Consider the following 18899-nt stretch of genomic DNA (forward strand, 5'->3'; position numbering starts at 1 on the left):
AAGTGACGCCAAACACGTCATTTCCTGCCCAAAAATCTATAGGGGCAATATCGAATCTTTATTCACAGTGGCCAATAGGTGGCGATTTTGTATAGAAAATTTACTTCATTTAATTCCCGAATAACCTTTTGACTTAAGCTTAGAAAAAGAACATAAAATATCAAAAACCATCTCTTATAGTTGCAGAGTAGGTGAGGGTGAAAAAAGACCATCAAGTCCAACCTGTGTGTGTGATTATATGCCAGTATAACATTGTATATCCCTGTATGTTGCAGGTGCATATCTAATCAATTTTTGAAACTATCGATGCCCCCCACTAAAGTCAACTTCTTAGACTTCTTGGCTAAAACTCAGAAATATGGTTTTCTAGATTGTGTAGCCCACATAAATTACCTTATACTTTAAATTCCTTGAGGTAATTAATGGGGTACTTAAAAACCTCATGTAATTATTTCAGGAGAATTCTTACTCCCAGAAACTCCATACATTTAAAAATATTCATAATGTTACAATCGTGCTCTATTCACTATAATATCTAAACAACTATATCCAGGATTACTATTCAACAATAGATAATGAATAAATATATATGTATTATATAAAAAAAAACATATATATATATATGTATCTATATATATAAGTGCACAAACCAAAATATGTGACATTGTTCAATTAAGTAAGCATATACTTGCCCTATTATAATGTAATAATATATAGTAGGAATTTATGGCTAATATAATTACTTGCAGTGAAAATTGCAATTAATTTTAGGAACAGCTTGTTTTGTAAAATAATTTTTGAATGAGCCTCATTCCCTTCTCTCCTTTAAGAAAAAAATATGTCTGTCAGCTCATTCGAAAAATTAGTGTTTAGTCTAAACACTTGTCATGGGCCTTCTTTTTATCTCTTCTGGCTGACAGAAATAGAATTTACGACCTGAGAGAAAATAAGACACTTAAAACCTTCTTGTGAGGGTTTCTTAGTTTTAAAGACAATGAACTTAAGTTAACCTCTTTAGAAAAAAAATATAGGCACAAGATGGCTTCTGAGTCATTCATAAAATATATATGAAAAATATACGATATGTAGAGGCCTTAGGAATTAATTATTTTTAACCCCAATATTCCTGACAATGGGTTGTCCCCAGAAAAGTAATAGAGGGTAAATCATCCAGTGGGGACCCTAGTTTTGATGACCTTGGGTTCCCCAAGAGATTTCCTTTATTTGCAGGGATTTCCTCTCACTTCCTGTTTGGCCATGGGACAGGAAGTGAAAGGGAATCTCCGCAATGACACAAAGATGGCAAAAATAAACCTTACTTTTACTCTTTAACAATATTTATGGGAAGTTTGAGGCTGCATTAGATAAGATACATCAAACTAATAAAAAGACTAAAGTAAGCAAGGAGATAGTATAAAATATAATATAAATATAAAATTAACTTTGACCAGTGTTTAGCTTCAAAAGAGTTTTGGCTAAAGTTCCTCATCAAAGCTGACCATACACTAGTAGATTTTTAAACGAATGTCCGTGCACATAATCATATGCACATTCATAAGATAATTCTCAGTACATTCGATGACTTTCGAAAGTACTTCAAAATGTTGTTTGCTTTATCTTTCAGCTTTGGAATGAAGGTAATAACCTAAACAAAAACCACATACACTGTTAGAAATTTGTTTGTTCAAGAAAAAAAATTCCATCTTGCTCCTTTGAATTTTCTTCTCACTGCGATTGAAAATCAAATGAACATTTTTAAAACAAAAAAAATTTGAATAAAATTCTGCTAATGTGTGGCCATCTTAAATTATTTTTATTAAAGAGAATTGGGCCACTCCTTGGTAAAGTACAGAGCAACTGGGAGCTACAATCTCAGATGTCATGTTTTCTGAAAATCCATTTGAATAAAGAAATATGTATTTTGCTCTACTACATTTCAAACGTGGTATTTGTGCTGTGTGTTCTTGCATATTTTTATTGCATTTCATGCTTTTTGTTTTATTTAGATTAACCGGCCTCCAGTGAAAATTAAATTACTGACTTGCCAGGTGCGGCCAAATCCAGAAGACAAGCGCAGCTTCTATTTAATCACACGTGAGTTGTGGAGAGACAGGTTGTCCACGTAGACATGTTTAGACCTGTGAGAAAAGCTAAACATTTCTGCTAAGCTACAAGAAAAGTTATTTTTATTCTGCTAGAAGAGGAGGAAACTGATGCTAAAGAAGAATTCCAGGTTTGGTATACATTCACCGGGCCACTTTATTAGGTACACCTGTTCAATTACTTGGTAACACAAATTGCTAATCAGCCAATCGCATGGCAGCAACTCAATGCATTTAGGCATCTAGACGTAGTGAAGATGACTTGCTGAAGTTCAAACCGAGCATCAGAATGGGCAAGAATTTAAAGCAGACCTTTAGTCATTTTTTTAACTTTCTATCTATTAAACCTTCTGCCCTTGTTGTTTTAACTTTGGATTGTAAAACTTTTTTTTTCTGCCAGTAAATACCTTATACAGCCCACTTCCTGTTTCTTGTCTGGTCATTAGCCCAGGCTTATGACATCATGCACAGCGCTCTCTCTCAATCTTGTGAGAGTTTGCCAGGAAGGGAGGGGGGATTAGTCATAAGAGGGCCAATGAAGGCTGCAGAGCTGGAGGTGTGCCTCTGTGTGTCTGTGTAAATCCAGGAAGTGAACAGGCAGCAGCTTCAGCTGCCCACAGTTAAAATGGTTGCAGTCAGACTCAGTGGAGGGAGATTTCTGCAGCATATTTGGCAAGTACAGAATCACAGTATATATAAAATAATATGCAAAGTGGTTGTGGGAAGCTTCAGAACGGCAAAGATGTTTTTATTACAAATTATGTGAGCAGACTGCAGTTCCTCTTTAAGTGACTTTGACGTTGCATGGTTGTTGGTGCCAGACGGGCTGGTCTGAGTATTTCAAAAACTGCTGATCTATAGGGATTTTCACACACAACCATCTCTCAGGTTTACAGAGAATGGTCCGAAAAATAAAAAATATCCAGTGAGCGGCAGTTGTGTGGATGAAGATGTCTTGTTGTCAGAGGAGAATGGGCAGACTGGTTTGAGATTTTAGAAAGGCGACAGCAACTCAAATAACCACTCATTACAACCAAGGTATGCAGAATACCATCTCTGAATGCACAACACATCGAACCTTGTAGCAGACGGGCTACAGCAGCATAAGACCACACCGGGTGCCACTCCTGTCAGCTAAGAAAAGGAAACTGAGGCACAATTCACACAGACTCACCAAAATTGAACCATAGAAAATTGGAAAAACGTTGCTTGGTCTGATGAGTCTTGATTTCAGCTGTGACATTCAGATGTTAGGGTCAGAATTTGGTGTAAACAACATGAAAGCATGGATCCATCCTGCCTTGTATCAACGGTTCAGGCTGGTGGTGGTGTAATGATGTGCGGGATATTTTCTTGGCACACTTTGGTCCTCTTAGTACCAATTGAGCATCATTTAAATTCCACGGCCTACCTGAGTATTGTTGCTGACCATGTCCATTCCTTTATGACTACAGTGTACCCATCTTCTGATGGTTCCTTCCAGCAGGATAATGCACAAAGCTCAAATCATGTCACCACTGGTTTCTTGAACATAACAATGAGGTCACTGTACTCCAATGGCCTCCACAGTCACCAAATCTCAGTTCAATAGAGCACCTTTGGGATGTGGTGGGACGGGAGATTTGCATCATGGATGTGCAGCCGACAAATCTGCAGCAACTGCGTGATGCTATCATGTCAATATGGACCAAAATCTCTGAGGAATGTTTCCAACACCTTGTTGACTCTATGCCATGAAGAATTAAGATGGTTCTGAAGGCAAAAGAGGGTCCAACCCGGTACTAGCAAGCTGTACCTAATAAAGTGGCCGGTGAGTGTATTTTTTCATACCTACATTGATCCAATTTGGACCAGTATAACTATGTAAACACCATACCTGGCTAATGCCCCTGGAAGCTGGAAAAACAGGCCAGGTGTTGGAATACAATAGCAGCAGCGGGAGATTTGTCCATCCAAGCTGTGAAGCCCGAATGGAGGAATCTGTTATTTTTTTTCTGTTTAGCCTGCATGCTGCATGAAAATGATCTTTATGTGTATGGCCAGCTGTAGAGAAAGTTGAATAGGTGCAGCTTTGGAGGGCGGTAGTTAAGTGAACCTATTTACTTTGCCCGGCCTTGGAAAATCACAGGTTGCTATAACTAGTGTGTACACAGCTGTTTATTGTCCTGTCTGCTGTCTCTTCTTTTTAACACAGCAATCCTCTATAGTGTGTCAACACAAAGAGACGGAGATGTTTAGAGCCTCATGCACATAGGACATCAAAAATGCTGTTTTTACAGGTCTTTTTTTTGTTCTGCCTTCAAACACCTTTCTATGTTAGCATATAAGGGAGATTTACTAAAACTGCCACATGTAGAATCTGGTGCAACTGTGCATAGTAACCAATCAGCTTTTAGGTTTTATTGTCAAAGCTTACTTGAACAAGCTGAAGTTAGAAGCTGATTGGTTGCTATGCACAGCTGTACCAGATTCTGTGTGCACCAATTTGATTAAATCTCCCCATGTGTGTCCATGTACACATAGGCGTTTACAGGCATTTAGAGGCAGGAAAAAACCTCATCACTTGTGCATTCAGAAGAAGAGCGTTTGGGCGCATAAACAGGCTTTACCGTTAGATGCGTTTAGGCACGTTTGCACGTAAAAGCATTCTAATAACCAGAATAAATGAATATTCTGGTCAATAAAATTCATTAATACCAAACACATGAACGGGCGGCTTTAGGTGCGCTTTTTTTAAGCCTTCATTTTCATCCAGGGAAGTCAAAAAATGTCCTGTGTGCGTGAGCCCTAATATATGTACAAACCCCAGAGCTGTTTCATGTGTGCCATTCAGTTGCCTAGTGCAGGGGTGTCAAACTCAATTTCGTCGCAGGGCATCAGTAGTATGTTTGCCCTCAAAGGGCCGGTTGTATCTGGGGTACGCAACATATAGAGTGCAGAGTTCAGGAGCGCGTTAAGTACAAAGTGTAGAGTGCACGATTATGTTACATACAGAGGGCAGAGTTTGGGAGTGCATTACGTACAAAGAGCAGTGTTCAGGGGTGTGTTGCGTACAGAGTGCAGTGTTCAGGATTACACTATGTACAGAGTGCACTGTGCAGGAGTGCGTTACATACAGAGTGCAGAGTTCAGGAGTGTGTTACGTACAGAGTGCAGAGTTCAGGATGCGCTATGTACAGAGTGCAGTGTTCAGGATGTTGCTATGTCCGTAGTGCAGAGTTTAAGAGCGCGTTACGTACAGAGTGCAGAGTTTAGGAGTGTGTTACGTATAGAGAGCAGAGTTCAGGATTATGCTATGTACAGAGTGCAGAGTTCAGGAGTGCATTAGGTACAGAGTGCAGTGTTCAGGAATGCGTAACATACAAAGTAAAGTTTCATGGGTGCCCTATGTACAGAGTGCAGAGTTCAGGGGTTTGCTACGTACAGAGTGCAGAGTGAACGGGTGCGCTATGTACAGAGTACAGTGTTCAGGAATGCGTAACATACAGAGTAAAGTTTCAGGGGTGCCCTATGGACAGAGTGCAGAGTTCAGGGGTTTGCTACGTACAGAGTGCAGAGTGAACGGGTGCGCTATGTACAGAGTGCAGCTCCAGGGGCGTCCTATGTACAAAGTGCAGAGTTCAGGGGTTCGCTACCTACAGAGTGCAGAGTTTTGGGGTGCGCTCTGGACAGAGTGCAGGGTTTTGGGGTGCACATATTGCAACACCTAGCTCCCCCCTCCCTTCCTACCTTGCCTTGCTCCAGTAACTCCCTATGTAGGCGGCTCTAGTACCATACCTATGTAGGTGCTAACCGTGTACTAAGCATGTATTTGGCTCTGACATTATACTTCACGTGTAGGTGGCACTGCCTTGCAGGAGGATTGTTCTCGCTCTCACATTCTGAAGAGCTGTCCCAGTAGTGAGGGATCTGTTATATCCGGGAGCCGCTGAAAGCAAAGCTGTCCCTTGTAAACACTGAAGGCTTCTGTGTTTACAAGTGACAGCGGGGAGCAGGAGTGGAGGGTGAGAGCTGGAGCTGGTGGAATGGAGTTCCGCCACGTTCCAGGCTGCAAAACTGGGTGGGAGGGCTACATGACAAGGCCTGGCAGGCTGGATTTGAAATATGTGTCCTAGTGTATTGCCTTTGATTAATGGCAATGTTATACAATTGTTTTAGTTTCTAATTCTGTGTCAAAGCTATCTAGGTCATCTCTTTGGACGTACCATGTACATCCAAAGAGTGAACCTTTAATCACAAGCTGATGGCTGTAGTTCCTGGGCTCTCCCGCTTTTACCAGAACCTGGGAACTCCGGCTAAGAGGGAGAGATCACTGTAAGACCAAGGCAAATCCATGCCTCAATCTCACATGCAGACAATGAAACCGGAAGTGATGTCACTTCCAGTTTCAGATGCACCATTTCCAGGCCAGTACAGCCAGGGGACACATCTAACCAAGCCTATCTGTGCTTGGTTAGATGGTGTGAAGAACAGGGGAGACATTGGGGTCTGTTAGACCACTAATGTCTCCATAAAGAGTACCTGTCACCTGCCCAATGCTATAACATAGGGATAGGGATTTATTAACCCCCTGTGATAGCAATCAAGTAAGAAAAATATATATATATAAAAGAAAGAAGAAAAAAAAATAAAAAAAATTAGAATATTAAAAAAAAGAAATTGTCGAAACCCCCATTGCCCCATGGATCTGCAAAAATGCAAACGCAAGCCCAGGGTGTACACACACATGTAAACCACAGTCATGTGTGTGACATATTGCCGCATACGTCAGAGTGAGAACAATAATTCTAGTACAAGAGCTCCTAGTTAACTCTAAACTGATGAGCTGTAAAGGCTTTTAAAGCATCACCTATAGTGATTTTTGGGCACCATCGTTTTTGGCGATATTGCGGGCGACTTTTAAGACATGGAATATTTGGCATCTATTTACTCGATGCAACCTCATGCTTTATATTTTAACCAAAATGGGTATTATATGGTGTTGTTTTGCACTAAATTTTTTCCTGAAAATTGGCATTTCATAAACAGTTGCGAAAAAATGTGACACAGAAATTTACAACTTACAATTACAATTTAAAATTAACGCCTTTTTATTCTACAAGGCCTCTGCTTTCAGGCAACATATACTGTTCTGGGGGTTTAAGTAATTTTATAGCCAAGAATTAAGATTTTTACAAATATGTGACAAATAAACAAAATTGCTCTGGAGCCGAACTGGTTAAATTCCTGGGAATGTGAAAGATCCTTGGAACATGAACACTTCTCACCTAAGATTCAGGTCTGGACTTGGCTAGACAGTCCTGGCATTTAATGGCGTGTCCACATTGTACCAAGCCTGATGGAGTAGTAGTGTTTATGTATTACCACCACTGCCAATGTAATACCATTACTGGACTCAGTATGTACATAGACCTCAGTTTGCTGTTTTGTCAACTTTGGCTATTGAAACCAGTTATGATGACAAAGCTAGAATTGATAGACGAGAGACATAAGAAGAACAGACATTGTGGTTACTACACCAGAGTGGGCGCGCTGTCTCCCTCCCTTCCCCGCTCTTTCACAGATAATCAACAAGAATGACTGTGAAGGTGAATGGAGCTGTCATTGTAATAGTGATATCTGTAACATTCTGGACATTGGAGGCATACTGCTGCAATACTGTACATTTAACATCTAGCCTAATGTAAATCTGCACTTCCACCAAATAATCATTTTTACTTGTACCCTTTAGCCCTGCAGCCTTTGAAAGCAACGCCATTATGATTGGTTACTGAAATCCCGTTTCTTGTAATACTACCTGCAGCCTCCTGGCACCCAACAGATGATTGGCTCCATACAGAGCTGGTCTCCCATCTCCAAACAGCACCCTCTAGTGGTGACCAGGAAATGCTCATTTCACAGAGCCAGACTCTGCTACTGGAAACAAGATATTTCTTTAGTACAAGTATCATATTGGTGTTTTTCATAAGCCAGAGTGACAAGTACAAATGTATAATAATTAGTGATAGTAACAGTGATCGATCTAATATTTATTATACAGAGATTGTATGGTGATATTGTAACATATATGGTGAGCCTTACAGTGACTTTTTATTTTTGGTATTGGTTAAAAACATCTTCAGAATTGTATGAATAAATAACTCTAAAGCACTTGTGTCTGCACTTTTAGATAACAGAACTTATCACTTTCAAGCTGAGGATGAATCCGAGGCATTCGTGTGAGTATTATGAAATCTACTTTTCTTCTAATTCCTCTTCTTCTGCTTTGTATTTGCGCATGACTGGTCCATTCATTAAAATGTTTTTCCAAAACTCCTTTTTTAAATTTATTTATTTTTTATTTGCGAAGGTGGATATCTGTACTGCAGAACAGTAAAGATGAATCACTGAATGCAGCCTTTGGTGTGGATGGAAGCTCCAGTGACAGCTCCCAGCAACTAACAAAGCAGATCATTAATGAGATCAGGTCCTTACCTGGGAACCAAGTGTGCTGTGACTGCGGAGCCCCCGGTGAGCTTTATTAACCACTTCAGCTCTCGTACCTATATACCCCCTATGGACTTGAGCAATTTTTACATTTCCACTATGGGCCTGTTTATTCGGCTATAGCTTTGTTGTTACTTAAAGTGTTACTAAGCCCAGGACCCTGCATTCACTGTATCTAGTCTCCCACAGTACACAGATCATGGAAATGCAATTATTTTAGTAAATACAAATTGCTAAATATCTTTTCTCATCAGCAGTATATAGCAGTCTTATGACTTCTATCAGTGTCTGGCTAAAGCTTGTAGGAAGAGTTTTTTTTCTCCTCTGACTGTCCTATGAGACTGCAGGACTCCTGACCCTCTGTCTGGACAGTGCTGCTTGGCCCTGTGCCAATCACATGCACCCTCTTAAGAAAAAAAAAAACTCTCTAGCATTACACACCAAACTGAGCATGTGCAGAGTGCTCCCAAGGCCCTGCTCTATCAGGAGATGGATTGGGGACTGTGGATGAAGGGGAGGATCAGATAAAATAGGATAAAACAGCCCTTTTACAAATAGCGGAGGACTAACCCCTTAGGTTCCACAGTGAGTATAACAAGCATGCTTTACTGCATATACAGACTAATTATACTGTTGTGGGTTTAATAACACTTTAAGAAAACAAAATAATACCATAGAGAAAATTGTGTGTGCTTTAGAGGTTGGAACTTACTTGGTTCATTTTCCCACATATTCTGGGAATGTGATAAAGTCTCACAAATATGGAATCAATTGAGTAATTTTGCAACATCAGTATCGGGTTCTCCAATAATGACTATCTATACCTCATATGAGACTGGTTCACACCATATGTGTAGCAATTCATTGGCTCTTTTAGTATTTATTTTTTCATCATATATACATTCTTTACACTACTGTACAGACATTTATTTGTACAAAACCCTTGATAGATTGTATCAATATATATTTTCTACTTGACAATTTTTCGATAACTGCAGCCTCACAATTGCCCATCAATGCAGCTTCATTAATGCCCATCTGCAGCCTCACAATTGCCCATCAATGCAGCCTGATCAATGCCCATCTACAGCCTCACAATTGCCCATCTGCAGCCTGATGAATGCCCATCTGCAGCCTGATCAATGCCCATCTGCAGCTTCACCATTGCCCATCAATGCAGCCTGATCAATGCCCATCTACAGCCTCAAAATTGCCAATCAATGCAGTCTGATCAATGCCCATCTGCAGCCTCACAATTGCCCATCAATGCAGCCTGAGCAATGCCCACAGCCTCACAATTGCCCATCTGCAGCCTGATCAATGCCCATCTACAGCCTCAAAATTGCCACTCAATGCAGCCTGATCAATGCCCATCTAAAGCCTCAAAATTGCCCATCAATGCAGCCTGATCAATGCCCATCTACAGCCTCAAAATTGCCCATCAATGCAGCCTGATCAATGCCCATCTACAGCCTCACAATTGCCCATCAATGCAGCCTGATCAATGCCCATCTAAAGCCTCAAATTTGCCCATCAATGCAGCCTGATCAATGCCCATCTACAGCCTCAAAATTGCCCATCAATGCAGCCTGATCAATGCCCATCTACAGCCTCACAATTGCCCATCAATGCAGCCTGATCAATGCCCATCTAAAGCCTCAGATTTGCCCATCAATGCAGCCTGATCAATGCCCATCTACAGCCTCAAAATTGCCCATCAATGCAGCCTGATCAATGCCCATCTACAGCCTCACAATTTCCCATCAATGCAATCTGATCAATGCCCATCTACAGCCTCACAATTGCCCATCTGCAGCCTGATCAATGCCCATATGCAGCCTCACCATTGCCATGAATGCAGCCAGGGATGGACTGGCCATCGGGACTACCGGGAGATTCCCGGTGGGCCGATGGCTCAGACTGGGCCACTTTCACTTTCAGGCGCATCTGCGGTGCGCGGCGATCTACCCGTCAACCGCCAACAGCTGGCGCCTGACGGGTAGATCGAGATTAGCCAGCATGCAGAGTAGCGCAGGGAGCTTCTGTAGTAATAAGTTCTCTCTCGTGTCATCACGCTGTTCTCCGGCAGCCCCGCCCCCTCCTCTCTTCTCGTCTATACCAATTGGCTTGTAGGATCATCTGGTATAGACGAGAAGAGAGGAGGGGGCGGGGCCGCCGGAGAACAGCGTGATGACACGAGAGAGAACTTATTACTACAGAAGCTCCCTGCGCTACTCTGCATGCTGGCTAGTAAGACCCCACAATGTGCCCTGATGATGTGCTATGTGCCCCGCTATGTGCCCCATCATGTGCCCCGCTATATGCCCCATCATGTGCCCCGATGTGCTATGTGCCCCATCACCCCATCATGTGCCCCGATGTGCTATGTGCCCCATCATGTGCCCCGATGTGCTATGTTCCCCATCATGTGCCCCGATGTGCTATGTTCCCCATCATGTGCCCCGATGTGCTATGTTCCCCATCATGTGCCCCGATGTGCTATGTTCCCCATCATGTGCCCCAATGTGCTATGTTCCCCATCATGTGCCCCGATGTGCTATGTTCCCCATCATGTGCCCTGATGTGCTATGTGCCCCATCATGTGCCCCATCATGTTCCCCATCATGTGCCCTGATGTGCTATGTGCCCCATCATGTGCCCCGATGTGCTATGTGCCCCGATGTGCTATGTTCCCATCATGTGCCCCGATGTGCTATGTTCCCCATCATGTGCCCCGATGTGCTATGTGCCCCATCATGTGCCCCGATGTGCTATGTGCCCCGATGTGCTATGTGCCCCATCATGTGCCCTGATGTGCTATGTGCCCCATCATGTGCCCCGAGCCCTGATGTGCCCCATGCCCTGATGTGCCCCGATGTGCCACGTGCCCTAATGTGCCATGTAGCCTGATGTGCCCCATAATGTGCCCTGCTGTGCCCCATCATGTGCCCTGATGTGCCATAATGTGCCCTGATGTGCCATGTGCCCCGTGCCCTAATGTGCCATGTGGCCTGATGTGCCATGTGCCCCATAATGTGCCCCATCATGTGCCCTGATGTGCCATGTGCCCCGTGCCCTGATGTGCTATGTGCCCTGATGTACCATGTGGCCTGATGTGCCCCATGCCCTGATGTGCGATGTGCACCATAATGTGCCATATGCCCCATCATGTGCCCTGATGTGCCATAATGTGCCCTGATGTGCCCCGTGCCCTGATGTGCCATAATGTGCCCTGATGTGCCATGTGGCCTGATGTGCCCCGTGCCCTGATGTGCCATGATGTGCCATGTGCCCTGATGTGCCCCGTGCCCTGATGTGCCCCGTGCCCTGATGTGCCATGTGCCCTGATGTGCTATGTGCCCCGTGCCCTGATGTGCCACGTGCCCTGATGTGCTATGCGCCCTGATGCGCCCTGATGAGCTATGTGCCCTGATGTGCTGTGTCCCGATGTCCTATGCCCTGATGTGCCTTGTGCCCCGATGTGCTTTGCCCTGATGTCCTGTGCCCCGGTGTGCTGTGCCTCAATGTCGTGTGCTCTGATGTTCTGTGCCCTGATGTGCTGTGTCCTGATGTGCTATACCCTGATGTACTGTGCCCTGATGTGTTGTGCCTTATTAGCTGATGTGCTGGGCTCTGTACCCTGATGTGCTGTGCACTGTACCCTGATATGTTGTGCCCTGTACGCTGATGTACTGGGCACTGTACCCTGATATGTTGTGCCCTGTACGCTGATGTGCTGGGCACTGTACCCTGATATGTTGTGCCCTGTACGCTGATGTGCTGGGCACTGTACCCTGATATGTTGTGCCCTGTACGCTGATGTACTGGGCACTGTACCCTGATATGTTGTGCCCTGTACGCTGATGTACTGGGCACTGTACCCTGATATGTTGTGCACTGTACACTGATGTACTGGGCTCTGTACCCTGATGTGCTGTGCCCTGTACCCTGATGTGCTGTACCCTGATGTGCTGTACCCTGATGTGCTGTGCCCTGATGTGCCTTGTGCCCTGATGTGCCTTGTGCCCTGATGTGTTGTGCCCTGATGTGCCTTGTGCCCTGATGTGCTGGGCTCTGTACCCTGATGTGGCCTGATGTACCGTGCCCTGATGTGTTGTGCCCTGGGCCGGTCTGGATGAAGTCCAGAGCCACATTTTTGTCCCAGTCCAGCCCTGAATGCAGCCTGATCAGTGCCCATCTGCAGCCTCACCTCAGATTACTGCTGCCTCGGCGGGGACAGGGAGGGGGGCGGGATGAGCGCCGTGCGATTGCATACAGCGAGAATTTCCTGTTTACCGGGCAGCCTCTTTAATACAAAGTCCCGCCTCCTGGACCAGCTTCTATGATAGACAGAACACTGGTCCAATGCCGGCCCAGGAGATGGGACTTCCTATTACAGAGGCTGCTGAGTAAACAGGAGATTCTTGCTGTATGTAATCTGACGGCTCTCGTCCCACCCCCCCTCCTAGGCAGCCCAAATTGCAGTATCGGCGTATAACACACACACTATTTGCACCAGGGAGAAAAAACGCGTGTTATATGCCAATAGATACAGTAATATAACTGAATAACCTTCTACATGTTGTTTTTACTGTAATTGAAACCTCTTATTTTACCACAATTTAACCTCAATAAAAGTTTGTAAACATAAAAAAAACAAAAAACAAAATAATACATACATGTTTTTTGGTGACAAACTAGGCTTTCTTTTGGCCACAGTGTATTGCAGAAATGATTTATGTTTTATATGTTCTAAAGACAGAAAAACAAATTGTTTCCATTTTAACCTGTGTAAGTTTGAAAATAAGCAGTGATACGGTAAATAAAAAGTATACCTTTTGATGTTTCTGTTACAAAGCATGGCCAATATATTTGCAAATGAAAAATGGGTTTTTCTTTTTTAATTTTGCACCTTTGTTTTATGCAACACTGAAAAAATATTAAACACAATGAACGTAAGAAATATAATAGCTAAGGAGAGAAGGGCAGGAATGAGTTAAAGAGGGATGGTTTGGGTTAACTAATGCCCCGTACACACGATCGCATATTCCGACAACAAAATCCATGTTTTTTTTCCCGACGCATGTTTGCTCAAATTTGTCTTGCATACACACGGTCACACAAATCTTGTCGGAAATTCCGAACGCCAAGAACGTGGTGACGTAGAACATGTACGACGAGCCGAGAAAAATTAAGTTCAATGGCCAGTGTGGCTCTTCTGCTTGATTCCGAGCATGAGTGGAACTTTTGGAATTGTGTACACACAATTGGAATTTACGACAATGGATTTTGTTGTCGCAAAATTTGAGATCCAGATCTCAAATTTTGTTTGAGGGAAATTCCAATGGAAAATGTCCGATGGAGCCTACACATGGTCGGAATTTACGACAACAAGCTCCCATCGAACATTTTCCGTCGGAAAAGCTGAGCATGTGTACGGGGCATAAGGGTAATGAGGGTTTAAATAGGAACACATACTTTTTTTTTTTTTTTTTACTTGTAAGGTTTCTTTAATTCAATTCCTGGGCACTTTCACCCCCTTCTAGGGATGAGCTTCGTGTTCGAGTCGAACCCATGTTCGACTCGAACATCGGCTGTTCGATCGTTCGCCGAATTGCGAACGATAAGGGCCGTTCGCGCCAAATTCGTGTGGCGCGTCACGGCCCATAATTCACTGCGGCATCGCAGTGCATTGCTTGCTGATGATTGGCCAAGCATGCACTATGACCCGCATGCTTGGCCAATCACAGCGCCGCCTTAACAGAGAGCCATAATTGGCCAAAGCCAAGGAGGCTTTGGCCAATTATGGCTCAGGGGATTTAGTACACGCCCCACACTATATAAGGCCGCCTGCACGGCGGCCCTGTGCAGTGTGTTCCGGTGTGCTTAGAGAGAGAGAGAGAGACAGTGTCATTTCATTTGAGTTAGCTAGATTAGGCAGGACAGTCAGTCAGTTAGCTGCACTTAAAGTGTATTGTGTATATATATGCATCCCAGGTGTTGCATATATATATATATATACACTGTATTCAGTTTAACTAGATCCGTTCCTGTTATCTTCTAGACTATTTACATTTAGTGCAGTGCGTCCTGCTCACAGTGTTCAGCTAGATCCGTTCCTGTTATATTCCTACTGACAGGCAGGCTTGTCTTGTTACAGTATTTTGAAGAAAATTACTGGTGTTCTTTTGATCCTATTAGTACCACAGTCAGGCAGCTAGACTATTTACATTTAGTGCAGTGCGTCCTGCTCACAGTGTTCAGCTAGATCCGTTCCTGTTATCTTCTTACTGACAGGCAGGCTTGTCTTGTTACAGTATTTTAAAGAAAATTACTGGTGTTCTTTTGATCCTATTAGTACCACAGTCAGGCAGCTAGACTATTTACAGTTAGTGCAGTGCGTCCTGCCCACAGTGTTCTGCTAAACCTACAAGTAAGTGGGGTGCGTCCTGCTCACAGTGTTCAGCTAAACCTACAAGTTAGTGGGGTGCGTCCACCTCACAGTGTTCAGCTAAACCTACAAGCTAGTGGGGTGCGTCCTGCTCACAGTGTTCAGCTAGATCCGTTTCTGTTATCTTCTTACTGACAGGCAGGCTTGTCTTGTTACAGTAAATACAGCTACCTGAAGAAAATTGCTGGTGTTCTTTTGATCCTATTAGTACCACAGTCAGGCAGCTAGACTATTTACAGTTAGTGCAGTGCGTCCTGCTCACAGTGTTCTGCTAAACCTACAAGTTAGTGGGGTGCGTCCTGCTCACAGTGTTCAGCTAAACCTACAAGTTAGTGGGGTGCGTCCACCTCACAGTGTTCAGCTAAACCTACAAGCTAGTGGGGTGCGTCCTGCTCACAGTGTTCAGCTAGATCCATTTCTGTTATCTTCTTACTGACAGGCAGGCTTGTCTTGTTACAGTAAATACAGCTACCTGAAGAAAATTGCTGGTGTTCTTTTGATCCTATTAGTACCACAGTCAGGCAGCTAGACTATTTACAGTTAGTGCAGTGCGTCCTGCTCACAGTGTTCTGCTAAACCTACAAGTTAGTGGGGTGCGTCCTGCTCACAGTGTTCAGCTAAACCTACAAGTTAGTGGGGTGCCTCCACCTCACAGTGTTCAGCTAAACCTACAAGCTAGTGGGGTGCGTCCTGCTCACAGTGTTCAGCTAGATCCGTTCCTGTTATCTTCTTACTGACAGGCAGGCTTGTCTTGTTACAGTAAATACAGCTACCTGAAGAAAATTGCTGGTGTTCTTTTGATCCTATTAGTACCACAGTCAGGCAGCTAGACTATTTACAGTTAGTGCAGTGCATCCTGCTCACAGTGTTCTGCTAAACCTACAAGTTAGTGGGGTGCGTCCTGCTCACAGTGTTCAGCTAAACCTACAAGTTAGTGGGGTGCGTCCACCTCACAGTGTTCAGCTAAACCTACAAGCTAGTGGGGTGCGTCCTGCTCACAGTGTTCAGCTAGATCCGTTCCTGTTATCTTCTTACTGACAGGCAGGCTTGTCTTGTTACAGTATTTTAAAGAAAATTGCTGGTGTTCTTTTGATCCTATTAGTACCACAGTCAGGCAGCTAGACTATTTACAGTTAGTGCAGTGCGTCCTGCTCACAGTGTTCTGCTAAACCTACAAGTTAGTGGGGTGCGTCCTGCTCACAGTGTTCAGCTAAACCTACAAGTTAGTGGGGTGCGTCCACCTCACAGTGTTCAGCTAAACCTACAAGCTAGTGGGGTGCGTCCTGCTCACAGTGTTCAGCTAGATCCATTCCTGTTATCTTCTTACTGACAGGCAGGCTTGTCTTGTTACAGTATTTTAAAGAAAATTGCTGGTGTTCTTTTGATCCTATTAGTACCACAGTCAGGCAGCTAGACTATTTACAGTTAGTGCAGTGCCTCCTGCTCACAGTGTTCTGCTAAACCTACAAGTTAGTGGGGTGCGTCCTGCTCACAGTGTTCAGCTAAACCTACAAGTTAGTGGGGTGCGTCCACCTCACAGTGTTCAGCTAAACCTACAAGCTAGTGGGGTGCGTCCTGCTCACAGTGTTCAGCTAGATCCGTTCCTGTTATCTTCTTACTGACAGGCAGGCTTGTCTTGTTACAGTAAATACAGCTACCTGAAGAAAATTGCTGGTGTTCTTTTGATCCTATTAGTACCACAGTCAGGCAGCTAGACTATTTACAGTTAGTGCAGTGCATCCTGCTCACAGTGTTCTGCTAAACCTACAAGTTAGTGGGGTGCGTCCTGCTCACAGTGTTCAGCTAAACCTACAAGTTAGTGGGGTGCGTCCACCACACAGTGTTCAGCTAAACCTACAAGCTAGTGGGGTGCGTCCTGCTCACAGTGTTCAGCTAGATCCGTTCCTGTTATCTTCTTACTGACAGGCAGGCTTGTCTTGTTACAGTATTTTAAAGAAAATTGCTGGTGTTCTTTTGATCCTATTAGTACCACAGTCAGGCAGCTAGACTATTTACAGTTAGTGCAGTGCGTCCTGCTCACAGTGTTCTGCTAAACCTACAAGTTAGTGGTGTGCGTCCTGCTCACAGTGTTCAGCTAAACCTACAAGTTAGTGGGGTGCGTCCACCTCACAGTGTTCAGCTAAACCTACAAGCTAGTGGGGTGCGTCCTGCTCACAGTGTTCAGCTAGATCCATTCCTGTTATCTTCTTACTGACAGGCAGGCTTGTCTTGTTACAGTATTTTAAAGAAAATTGCTGGTGTTCTTTTGATCCTATTAGTACCACAGTCAGGCAGCTAGACTATTTACAGTTAGTGCAGTGCCTCCTGCTCACAGTGTTCTGCTAAACCTACAAGTTAGTGGGGTGCGTCCTGCTCACAGTGTTCAGCTAAACCTACAAGTTAGTGGGGTGCGTCCACCTCACAGTGTTCAGCTAAACCTACAAGCTAGTGGGGTGCGTCCTGCTCACAGTGTTCAGCTAGATCCGTTCCTGTTATCTTCTTACTGACAGGCAGGCTTGTCTTGTTACAGTATTTTAAAGAAAATTACTGATGTTCTTTTGATCCTATTAGTTCCACAGTCAGACAGCTAGACTATTTACAGTTAGTGCAGTGCGTCCTGCTCACAGTGTTCTGCTAAACCTACAAGTTAGTGGGGTGCGTTCTGCTCACAGTGTTCAGCTAAACCTACAAGTTAGTGGGGTGCGTCCACCTCACAGTGTTCAGCTAAACCTACAAGCTAGTGGGGTGCGTCCTGCTCACAGTGTTCAGCTAGATCCGTTTCTGTTATCTTCTTACTGACAGGCAGGCTTGTCTTGTTACAGTAAATACAGCTACCTGAAGAAAATTGCTGGTGTTCTTTTGATCCTATTAGTACCACAGTCAGGCAGCTAGACTATTTACAGTTAGTGCAGTGCGTCCTGCTCACAGTGTTCTGCTAAACCTACAAGTTAGTGGGGTGCGTCCACCTCACAGTGTTCAGCTAAACCTACAAGCTAGTGGGGTGCATCCTGCTCACAGTGTTCAGCTAGATCCGTTCCTGTTATCTTCTTACTGACAGGCAGGCTTGTCTTGTTACAGTATTTTAAAGAAAATTACTGATGTTCTTTTGATCCTATTAGTACCACAGTCAGACAGCTAGACTATTTACAGTTAGTGCAGTGCGTCCTGCTCACAGTGTTCTGCTAAACCTACAAATTAGTGGGGTGCGTCCTGCTCACAGTGTTCAGCTAAACCTACAAGTTAGTGGGGTGCGTCCACCTCACAGTGTTCAGCTAAACCTACAAGCTAGTGGGGTGCGTCCTGCTCACAGTGTTCAGCTAGATCCGTTTCTGTTATCTTCTTACTGACAGGCAGGCTTGTCTTGTTACAGTAAATACAGCTACCTGAAGAAAATTGCTGGTGTTCTTTTGATCCTATTAGTACCACAGTCAGGCAGCTAGACTATTTACAGTTAGTGCAGTGCATCCTGCTCACAGTGTTCTGCTAAACCTACAAGTTAGTGGGGTGCGTCCACCTCACAGTGTTCAGCTAAAGCTACCTGTAGAAGGTTGGTGGTGTTCTCATACTACAGGCAGGCAGTTGATTTTGCTAGCTGCAGTATCAGTACATATATATATATATATATATATATATATATATCCCAGCTTAGTGCAGCTACAGGCCATTAGTATGTCTGGAAGGCCAAGAAGGAGAGGCAGACAGTCACAAGCCAATAAGAGAGGGCAAGCAGGCTCTGTGTCTAGTGCTGGTCGTGGAGATGGTGCATCCTCATCAGCACGTGGCCATGGGACACGCTTGGCCTTTTTTTCGGCAGCTGGCCATGTTGAGCCGCAACATGCGGAAGACTTGGTCGAGTGGAT

The 18899-nt window shown here is 44.1% G+C and overlaps 1 protein-coding gene across 1 annotated transcript in view; it reads left to right on the forward strand.

Annotated features, from left to right (window-relative positions):
* Positions 1-18899, forward strand: part of LOC141128746 (arf-GAP with SH3 domain, ANK repeat and PH domain-containing protein 3-like) — a 128197-nt gene that overhangs the window by 78294 nt on the left and 31004 nt on the right. Inside the window, exons 12-14 of the mRNA XM_073616211.1 lie at positions 2007-2094; positions 8272-8320; positions 8452-8612. Of these exons, the coding sequence (XP_073472312.1) occupies positions 2007-2094; positions 8272-8320; positions 8452-8612 (298 nt within the window). The remainder of the gene's footprint in view (positions 1-2006; positions 2095-8271; positions 8321-8451; positions 8613-18899) is intronic.

Source organism: Aquarana catesbeiana, linkage group LG02 (assembly GCF_042186555.1).
Source record: "Aquarana catesbeiana isolate 2022-GZ linkage group LG02, ASM4218655v1, whole genome shotgun sequence".
Taxonomy (NCBI): domain Eukaryota; kingdom Metazoa; phylum Chordata; class Amphibia; order Anura; family Ranidae; genus Aquarana; species Aquarana catesbeiana.